We start from the raw sequence: 11,791 nt of genomic DNA on the forward strand, positions 1-11,791 counted from the left end.
ATGTTTAGTGATTAATCGTGGTAAGAACATGTATACCCAGGGTATATTGTTTCAAAGTAAAGTATGTAATTGTATTTACACAGCATTCCGTATACATACACCACGCCAACTTTCTACGAATGTGATAACATAGTTAACCTTCCCGCATTCAAATGTACAAATTAACCAAAATTTATCACTACGATTCGAGTACTCTTGAAACAACCCTGCGACGAATAAATTATCTTACAGATGAACAAATACATTTGTAACATATAAATAATATAATTAGTATAAATCTGTTTACTGCATATGCATATATTAATATTATTAAATCCACGAAAAACAGTTCTTATTTGCAATTCATGGATGATTAATTTTTAGAATATTTTACATACCACAAAAATCAAAACGCAGCAGTTTTATGTTAGTTTTTATAAAGAGTTACAACCAAAAACATCGCGACATAGTGAATATTACATGCCACTCCCGCCCAGAAATATGACACCCTTTAGTATTTCCCGTTATTAGACGACGAAGATGAAATAACAGACATGCTCAGTGGACGGCACATGTTGATTTTGGATGTATAATGTTTATTACAAAGCTGCTTATTTCCATTCCCCTTCACACCTAAATCTCAAAACACAGTATTTTAGTTGTCTGCTGAATCGATATATAGATTTTTTTATCTTATATCGAGCGGTAAACTTTAAAAGGGTTTTATATTTACCAGTACTCGATAAGTCATATGATGAGTCTCCCCCATGTAATGATTTCCGCATGATTACATCACATTATGGCGTAGTGTGACGGGTTGCTGTAAATATGGGATCAAGTCATAATGAAATAGTAGTTTATCTTTAATCTGTTATCTTTGTAGGGGATGAGAGGTAACCGATCACTAACTATGGTTAAAATTATCGCATACGCTGTTTGTAGAAAGGGGATACAACATGTAACGATCTACATGAACACAGTAACTGGCTGCTAGGCGACAGCGCTGTGTTTACGTCTAAAGATAGATCGGCATGCTTTGTTCCAACTTGAAGGGTGGATAGCGAAGACGACCACTATTTAAGTTGCGCTTGCAAGTGTATCACATGACTACCAAATGATTGGACAAGTCGTACAGGAATATGCAAATATGATGTGTGAGTGGCATATAGTACAGTGAGCTTTTATTGAATCGGTCTTATTAGATGAATCGTCTGTAATAGAAAAATTGACGACTTTTTATATCGAGACAAAGCACACGCATGGAAGTTAGGTAATGGTTCGAGTAACCTTTACAAGCCAAATGCAAATGGCTGCGTAACGCACTAACACAGATTTTGTGATATACCGTTCAAATAAAATAAAACAAATAATATAACAAAGTATAATATAATAAGACAGCGACAACGAACGATGATTCTAGGCTTCGTTCATTTAGTTATTAAAATCAATAATAAAATGCAATTTTCCTAGCTATCAAAACATAGAATAGCGTTTCAACTTACACACATATAACGAGTGCTATTTTATTTGATTTCTAATTCATTTCGTGTTTTCTTAAAGCGTCTTTATCTTCAGTAAATTGCGGGAATTGCTATGTTTTGAATAGTCAGATGCTGGTGCGGATAACAATCGATAACGTGCGTTCTTGTTGTATGGGAATATCCTCACCGTGTTCACACTATTTAATTGTTATAACCAAACGCCACCGATAATAATTATAATAATCGTGACAAATGATGAAAACATAAAAGAGAATGCATGTATTGGAAATGTATTGACATATTTAAAAATATCCCGTAACTCATTAAAAAGTAATTTTCCTCCGATGAACAAATGCATTTATAGAAAAGAAACACACCTTTGTTCATGGGACAATAATTAGGAAGCCAATTGATCGCAATTGTGGATCAGGGCTGTTTAACATCAGTGTGGGATGTCCACGCCCCCATTACGCAGCTTATCTATTTGAATAACGTATCAGTATTATGCCGAACTGCATTAAGGGAAACCACGCATTCGTACGATATGCTCTGCTGATAGATGTAACGTGCCTGTTATGGACATATTATGTCGTCCTTTCTGATTCAATTCTTATTAACGTCAATGGTCGCCGATTTGAGCTTGGAGACCACTACCGTTCCGCCAGGTAAGTGAGTGAGTGTGTGTGTGTGTGTGTGTGTGTGTGTGTGTGTGTGTGTGTGTGTGTGTGTGTGTGTGTGTGTGTGTGTGTGTGTGTGTGTGTGAGTACATTAGAAATGCACTTACAACGACGCTGTTAATCTTAAAAAACAAATACATCTTAGACAAACAGTCACATTTATTACCATTCTGTTGTTTCTTGCTGACTGACGTTTCTTACTCTGTACTACTAACATTTAATATATGCAGTATATAAATTGGAATTTGTGGATAACTGTGTCGACAATCAAGTATATCAATCAAAAACTGATTGACTACGATTTCTATATTCCGTAGGTCAACAAGATCACTGTGTGTCTACTCGACGTCACCCATTTCACGCGCATCGCGCTTTTCACGTGCGATGAAACGATTGATTATTTTTCTGCAGCTTGGCATTTTCTGAACAAAATCAGTGTGGGCTTGTGAATTAAGAGGAATTAATCCCTTTCAACCGCGTACAAAATGAGATTTTTGTGATTAATTCTGGTAACGACCTGTTGTGTATGTGTTGAATATAACACTGTGACGACGATGAACCGGGGTTGTCGGAGAGTTATGATCGTGGTTGAATAAAGTTTGCAGCAAAATCATTGACGAATACAAATGTTCACTCACGTTAAACAAGCAGTCAACTAACAAATACGCCGCAATTTTCCGAGATATATACCTGGTGTTGGTGATATGAAACAATGGATATTTTTTTTTGAAAACCGTACAAATATACTACATGTATTTTAATGTTTAATTTTAGTTTATAGAGAGTCCCAAACAATTGTGTTAATATGAACTTTCGAAAGGTATTATTATGATTGGCATAGTTATTATTTTCAGAGATAAATCTTTTTGTGAGAAACAAATCGGATTTGTAGGCATGGATTGACGGGATACTAACTATCTCATCTATCATTGTTCTTCACAATTCTTTTCACGTTTCCGGGTTTTGTCGACTTCTTTCTTCATAAAATAGTATTCAAGGACCGAAATTGCAGATCATCTCTCAGTTTGAAAATTTATTAAATATATACAATGCATTTTGTTTCGTATTAGATCATTTTACGCACTGAAAATGTGAAAAGATTCGACCTATATTCATATAAACTATAGAAGAAGGATACGAAATTTTGCTTGTATTTTCTTATGCTAATTCTTAATGCTTTTGGTGTCAACTGCAGCTGACTTACTTTCTGTTACCAAACTCAAACAAAAACGGCCAATGTGCAAAAGTATTGCATTTCGAGAAGCGCTTGAAAAACTCGATACAGTTTTAAGGTACAGATAAATGTTTGTCATGTTTGAACAGTGTTGTCTTCACACTGTTAACATCCCAGAGATTTACTACAAAGTGATATATTAGTGATTTATAAATAAGAAGGTTTACATTAATGTTTGGATGGAAAATGGAAATTATCTAAGTTATGAATCTGAGTTGCGAGGTTTTTTTTTATACACAAAGCGTCCTCGTTTGTTCATACGTTGTTGTGATCTTAAACAATATCCTGTAAAATGGTAAAACTCGAAATGAGAGAATTGATAATTTCCATAATCGTTCTCTCAGAGCACATTTTACTGACATTATACTATCACACATACTACACATATCACACATAAAACTATCACATAAACCGATTAATGTTTTAATGTTATTATTAGTAAATTATATTAAGCCTTCGGCATTACTTTTGACAAGCATATTATATTATTTATGTACAGCCTCGTAAATTATGCTGAGGATTGAAAAAAGTTTTGCACTTTTCCTGGTAAATGGAGCGCTTATGTTTTAGTATGTTTCACTTAAGGGGTAAAATTGGAACACTTTGAAGTCAAAAACTTTCACATAAAGAAACGCAAAAACATTTTTTGTTTGTTTTGAGCTGCGAGTGCCTTGAATCTGCATTCATACCTTAAATAACTATTTGTTGTTCAATAACACAGATCACGGAACATCTTAAAAGCTGGGATAAGATATTATTGTTACAACCGCCGAGTCCAGTTTGTTAAACCTAACTTTACTTATTCCAGTTATAAGTTACACAGAATATTCATATCGTAAAACCTTAAATTTAAAACAAATATGTCTTCTCCCCACAGTGTCAGTAACGCCATCATGTGGTATGGACAATGGAGGCTGCGAACACCAGTGTCAGCTGACGAATGGATTAGAGACATGCTCCTGTGATACTGGATATGTGTTGAATGAGGATGAGAAAACATGTTTTGGTGAGAGCGATTATCTGCAATAGTTAAATTGTCAATACTTTTCCATATGGTAAAACCGAAAAGAACAGAAACATAAAAACTAACGGCGGTGGGTTTGATAGAAAGCCAGTGTTATATTCTGGTAAATGACGATCGGATAAAATGGTAGATGACGATGAAGCCGTTCTCGTTGTCATCTACCATCATAATTTAGTGGGGAGAGGGGATTCGATTGGGTCGAGCGGATAGTGAGCCAGATTTCAGGGCAAGGCGAATTGGCGTCTGCATTGATGTATCGCTACCGCCTATAGACAAACTAAATTACAAAATTTGGTTAAGGTTCTTTGCATCTACCTTAGATCTTAAACAGATTTTTATAATTGACTGACACTGGCTTTCTAAGTAAACCAACTATTACTTACCTTTAGTGGGCCTTTGTATTCAGTACGGATCCTGTAATATGGAGTATATTGTCTGTAAATTACATCCTGTAGTTGGAGTGAAGCCGGTCTGACCGTAAACTCGGTCAGACTGACATTCTTTGCGGAGGGTGTCAGGATGGCCGAGCGGATAGTGTACCTAATTCCTGGGCAAGGCGAAATGAAACTTTATCGAACCGCGGCGTGGTTGTTCTATGCAACCAGGCTGTTTGAAACAATGTACGCTATAACGGAAGAGACAGGAACGGTATTTGATAGGCAAGAATGTGACCTAGGCGACTATTTGCGTCCACGTTTTATCAACGCCATGTGGTGTTAGTGACTTCAATGCTTTGGTAACACCGTTGTAATCCACCTATTACCTGTCCCAAGAATGGGACGGTAATTGTTCGTTGTAGCGTGGTCTCTTCAGTAACCTATTAATATATAAATAATTTTCATGTAAGCAGTCTTTGTAACAAAATATATGGACCATCATCAATATTTAGAATACTTGACAAAAAAGAATAATAACAAATTGATATCTCTAAATCGAGTAATGTGGCATTTTTAACACACAGCAGACATATAATGTTATAAAACATGGTATGTTAATGACATTACTCGATTTACATGTTGCTATTTTGCATAATGCCATAGTAACGTTTTCAATTATAGTGCAGATTAATGTTTTATTGTTGAATGCGTCGTGTATAATGGCGATTATTTCTTCTGTGGGTGATATAGGCGAGTCTTATGAATGAGAAAATAGATCATCACAGACAGGTCTTCTTTTCGTTTCTATAGCGATTGTGATTTAAATAGTTTTATGTGTTAAGGATGAACATATTGTTTTCATGCAGTTTTTCTGAAATTATGCTATGTACGACTAACTCTGACTTCCATGACGTGATCGATGGTCCCATTATCATTAGATCATGGATGCTCATTGGTTCAAAATGTTCAACGAAGTGAGATGTGATGCTATGTGGAGAAACACAAATCGTTTCCATGGAAATAAGTCCGAGTACTTGCTTTAACTAGTTAAGATTAGACGAGCAATTATATTATAATTATATTTGTCTTTCCGGAAAACATCATGATATTTGATAATTAGAAATGAAACAAATCATATTATAATTGTATGTTTTTTTATATATTTTACGTTATATTGTGTTTGTGTTTTTCTTTTAAATGACAGTAGCATTCAATATGAATGTCTATTTCTATAGCACGTTATTGATTCTAATTAAATTGGAATCTGATTATACGACACTGTGTAGTATCTTGGTGCGATAAAGTGCTTATTTACTCACGGTTAAAATTAAACAAAAATAATTGATGCATTTGTAAGCGTTTTCAGAAATGTATTCAGTGTTTTTCTATCATTTCACTGGTTTTAACTTTATCATTTTTTGTGTAGTTAATGTCCAAACATTCTACAAATAACAGCGGTCGGGAGTTGCCATCTAAGCATGTTGTCCCTTGCAAGTGTAGTAGTACACAGTTAATAGCCTCGGTTGAATTGTTGATATTCGCCGAAGACATAGCAAATATCTAATATGTTTAATAATTCATCTTGCAAAGGAAGGCATTCAGACGCCCTCTCATAGTATATTCATACATGCCATTATATGGCATCATAGACCAGTAACACAAACAATTATGTAATGTGCACAAACATTACGTCATGTGAGGCCAAACGTGGACGTTTTTGATCAATAACACTGGCTATCTCAAACTTCAGGGATACTAATATCATATATGCGTCTGATTCAATGTACATATACTGCATATTGGTCGCATATAATATTAACTCGTTATAAAGTACAATGTCTTTTTTCGTAAGTACAACACGCTTTTTTGTTAAAGCAGTAAAATCTTCAAATAACAGGATACACCATTGTATAGATTATTTATTTTCATCCAATGTGCAAGTACAAAAGCTAATACGTTGTTATCCGCAGTTAATAAGGCGTCTTTTTTATTGCTCGGTCACGCTTATAAAAGTGGCATATTGAGAAAATACCGTTTCACAATATAGTAACACGCAATTTCAGTGTGCGTGAGATAGTTATATAGATATATAGAAAGATAGATATATTGAGTGGGTTGCATTAAAACAGAGTGTGGTGAAATTAAAACCTTTGTCATGACGAGCTAGCTTTGTCGAATATGACAACTGCCTGTGATAAGAATTATTTATGACCGCTTATCCAAATTACCGCTATCGCCTCTATTAATTTCAACCTTCAGAAATTACTTAATTCATTCATTTGAACACTCTTTGCAGTACGAATCTGTGCACCTTTGCGTTTCCCCAATATTCTTCCCTTGGTATCGCTTTTAATATTCCTTTTAATGGATATGCTGGATTCTGTCATAGATTGTGCACAATCATTCGAAACTACGTTGACACTAATTTGGATGATTCATTTATCTTTGTATTATTTAGTTTTTAGTTTTTAATTATTTTAGTCGATACGATGGAACAATTATAAACAAATTGGTTTAGACACACATCACAATAGTTCACAATACACGCGTTTACCATCAGATTGTGTTGATTTATCAATCCGTACAACTGCCCAAGGCTTTCATGCGTTCCGTTGTCATTCTTTCACGGCCCGTAATTAGAATTTATGCAGGAAGTGATAAATTGGAAAATTATATACTCAAAGACCATCCGAGGAAACGAAGGATGATTTGAATCCAATTTACTGTGAACTGAATGAAGTCTCCCATCAATTACATTCGAAACATATTTGTTCAGACACGGAGCAATAAACCGTTGTTCAGTAATTTTGATTTTGAATTGGGGATGCTTCTTCGTATTCGCATATTATTGCTAAATTGAATCACCTCGTACATGAAAAAAGCTGCTTTATCACATCCATAAATGCTTCATTACAAACCAAATATCACGACTTGAGAGGCAGGAGTTTATCGAGGGAAGCTGATATTCCCAGTAAAGGCATTACATCATTTCATATCAACTCATTGTGATATTGTCAACAACACATGTTTTTGGGTTGCATGATGTTGAGTGGGATCATCGATATTATCATATTCTGTAAATCTATGTTGTTTCGTTCACTAAATCAATGCAACCTTGCTTACTGTTTTTTTTTACTGCGCATGTCAGGAAATCGTTATCTGATTACAGCTAGTTGGATTAAACAAACAACAAAACTATAACACATGACTTTCAAGGGCGTACTTTCAAAGTACCCGGATGACAGCAGTCGCTTCGACAAAGGATTATATTTGTCGGGAGTCACCATTTTGAAGTGTGAATTTCTGTTACGATTGCGCCAAAATTATAATGCAATATTTTAACAGTTTTCTTGGATGCGTTCTCCGAAATGCACATCAAATTCGACTCCCACCGAGAAAACATCGTATTTGCGATAAATGTGCCAGTGAATGATATTTTACTCATAAAATAAAGTGGAATAAAATTTACAAATAACGTACTTGTTTGGTATATTTATAATGTGATATACCCTCAACAATCTCTTCATTTAAAGCCCATTTGTCATTTCACGATAAATATCAACCTCTTTTAAAAACCATAACCATGATTTTATCGATATTCACACTCATTACCCACCTTCCACAATAAAAACCTATTATATTATAAGAGAGTATGACAATTTTCCCTTCAATTATTATATTAGGCATGACAGTTCAATAAAGTCTGATATGAGCTGGACGCCCACTGACCTCTGCTCTGTACGTTTAGTGCCATTTTTTTTAATAAAGAAAGACGGACAACTCAACAACTCAATCGACTCAACATGCTGCACTGACGTACGCCAATTGGGCTTTCAAAATATACTGTATGACCTGATTCTGTTTTCACACAATATCTTACATGAACATTTAGTCATTAACTTCGTTTGAAAGCCCGTGCCACAATTTTTGTCGTTCTATTACATTAAAGATGTTAGCAGAATCAATAAAAGTGCGATAGAATGTACCCTTTTTATTGTCAGAATTTTTAAATGAGGTACTACGACATTAACCGAACAAACCATCAATTCAGTACAAAAGTAAACAGTTTGCTAAAAATACTTTGAGAGAAATAACTTAATAATTACATAATGAACTAGAACAACCTTTTTTTTTATAAATTGGTAGAATAATAACCCACTTTGACCAGTTTTTCAAACATCCTGTTTAATAAGTCGAGCGTTCGTTTGATCGTTCACCGGAGCACTGTGGGGGAAGTAGATTGAAAAGTAAAACTTGCTATTAATGGATACCGTAATGCATTTGCATTTAATTGTCTACTATCATTGATTTCCGAATACAAGAGGTTATCCCACCTTATTATCACTACACTACAAACCTTGTTTGATGATGGGTGCATACGTAATCAAACTGCCATTCATGTTTTCGTCGAGCACCGTATATTTAAAGCATTCTCTGACACAGACCAGCACATACATGTAGAGAAAGTGTTAGCTTTGTTGGTCATAAACATTTGTGTCTCACCCCAGGACTTAACAACAATCATAGCATATTCTTCACAATGCAATGCTATTTCGTATGGACGTGTAGATATATGTAAGCATCGTTTATTTATTTATTCATTTATTCATTCATTCATTCATTCATTCATTCATTCATTCATTCATTCATTCATTCATTCATCCCTTGCATTGAGCTAGTACAAGCGACAGGCAATTACCACGTAACTACGTTGGACACGTTTTTGAAAAGTACGAGCTGTATTTGCACCAGTAGTGATACTAAATACTCGTGGTTTTCGCTTTCATTCAAAAGTGTATCCTTTCGGAATAAGTTGAATTTGAATACCTGTATTTATGCTGTGCAAATCAGTTTACGAAAAATTAAATATATATCTGGATGCATATTGCGTGCTTAAAGTTAACTTACATGTGTATAAAAATACAATCAGAATGAATGAATGAATGCATACAGTAAACTGATGAATAAAAATGGGATTGAATTTCTCAGAGAATAGATATTAAAATATATACTTTGAATTTAATCGTACGATGTAACATGTGATGAAATGAGAGAAGAGGCAATAATGTTTAAGTTTGACATGCCCTTTTGTAATCTTTGGTTTGACACCCGGAGGTCAAACATATTATTTACACTAAGATCTACATTTCATGCCAGGTAAATTTGTTAATATACTGGCGATATTAAGCAGCTTTAACGCGTATATATCCACTATATTGCACACTAATCTAGCACACAATTTAAGGCAAAATCTCGACTGAAACAACTGTATTTGAAAGATCAACAGTGTGGAGCAATAGGGAAGAGTTAAACTCAAACGGCCCGAATCCCGAGGCCGACGAGCAATCGAATTCAATTTGTGGCGCACTTATTTTTCTCAATAATTTTCTCCTATATTCCATGTAGCATTAATTTTATTATTGTTTTATAAGTATGTAATTGTTGAACAAGTTGTTACTTCACTAATTCATAAATTGTATATATGCCTTGTTTCCTAGATATGGAGAATGACCACACCAACATACATTTGTGTTAAGGCGTCTTTCAGATATTATTGCCAAATAGTGTGTTTGCTATATATCCGCAGAATAATTGTGCTTTTCGCAGATTCTCAGAATTAACTATATAGAGACTAATGATCCATAATAAACGACATTTATAGTTCAAAGACGTTATTGTTGGAGATATTCCAAAGAACATTGTTTTCAGTTAGTCCAATGACGTTATGCATTCTGGAATATGGAACAAAGCTTTTTCAAATAGGCTCGGCTTATCCTTTCATTCCAATTGAATATGGTCACGGAAAGCAATTTATATATTTTGAGTTCAGGTTCTCAATGCGTATTGCTGAGTATTCTTGTAATTCGATATGCTTATCAATCATTCGTTCGTTTGTTTGTTATCTGGCGTTCTCTTTTCGTCAACTAGTATTTAGTTTACAAATATCGTTAATGTTATTTGTACTTTCACATATTTTCTTTACAGATTTGGGTTGTCAAATGGAGATTTCTGTCAAATACCCGACTAATATAGTCTCGAATAAACTCGCCGAGTTCGATATCAGCTCTGCCGCTGGTTGCTGTATTGAATGTGGTCTCCATCCGGAGTGTACAGTTTGGACCTGGCTTACACTTACCACAAAATGTTTTCTGAAAAAAGGAGACCTTGTTGGCATAAGTGGCGATAATGTCTTCTCTGGTAGACCTAATGGTGAGTTATAGTACCCTTCCGCCACAAAAAAACCATCAACAGCTTTTTGGGAAGTTTGTTTTAAACTCGTTTTTTCTCTTTAAAAGAGAAATCGTTTGACAAATAACCCGGCTGCCTGGCACATATCTATCGTTTAAAGCGGGAGGGTAGTCACATGCGTACGCGCAGGAATCCCAAGCGATGATAATAACACATGCTAATTACGCAAAGGCTCATGGGTAGACGCTTGTTTGTAAACACGCTATGGCCATTTGATGCATGCGCAGGTGACGACTCCCGCTTTAAGTGTATAAAACGTGCACTTGATACATGATTTTTCGATCTCCTTTGGTTATAGGAACTGCACCTACTGTAGGTCCGACCACACAACCTTTTATAACCACTGTAAACGAGCGTACAACCGTCCCGCCAATAGAATCAATTACGCCGGATATGACGTCGGGAACTCTCTATCTAACTACAACGCAGCAACCTATATCACCAACGAAGTCGAAATCCTTTCTCGGGATGTCCACAGGGGGTACTGTTATGTTTTCACTGTGTCTCGCCATTACAATTCTCGTCGTTGGAGTGTGCATTGTGTTGGACCTTTTTTACCTGAGTATCGGCTTTTTGAGATCACGAAAAGATAGGGTGTTGAAGTACCCAACAACGAACACCATGTGACTCATTGTAATGGTGTGACATATGTTCACTCATTTCACACCTATCAGTAGTTAATTTACATATTGCTAATATTTATACTTAACCAGAACATCGCAGCTATGTCTTTTTCTACTTTCTTCTTCGTCTTTATCTAATTTACACGT

At 35.2% G+C, this 11,791-nt stretch overlaps 1 protein-coding gene across 1 annotated transcript; it reads left to right on the forward strand.

Annotated features, from left to right (window-relative positions):
- Nucleotides 1-4,251: 4,251 nt before the first annotated feature.
- On the forward strand, nt 4,252-11,791 carry LOC144357179 (uncharacterized). The gene is made up of 3 exons (XM_078011630.2): nt 4,252-4,377; nt 10,758-10,982; nt 11,320-11,791. The coding sequence occupies exons 1-3, from the start codon at nt 4,272-4,274 to the stop codon at nt 11,646-11,648; spliced, it is 660 nt and encodes a 219-aa protein (XP_077867756.2). The 5' UTR covers nt 4,252-4,271; the 3' UTR covers nt 11,649-11,791.

The sequence above is a fragment of the Saccoglossus kowalevskii genome, chromosome 16 (genome assembly GCF_978046115.1).
Source record: "Saccoglossus kowalevskii chromosome 16, keSacKowa6.1, whole genome shotgun sequence".
Classification (NCBI taxonomy): Eukaryota; Metazoa; Hemichordata; class Enteropneusta; family Harrimaniidae; genus Saccoglossus; species Saccoglossus kowalevskii.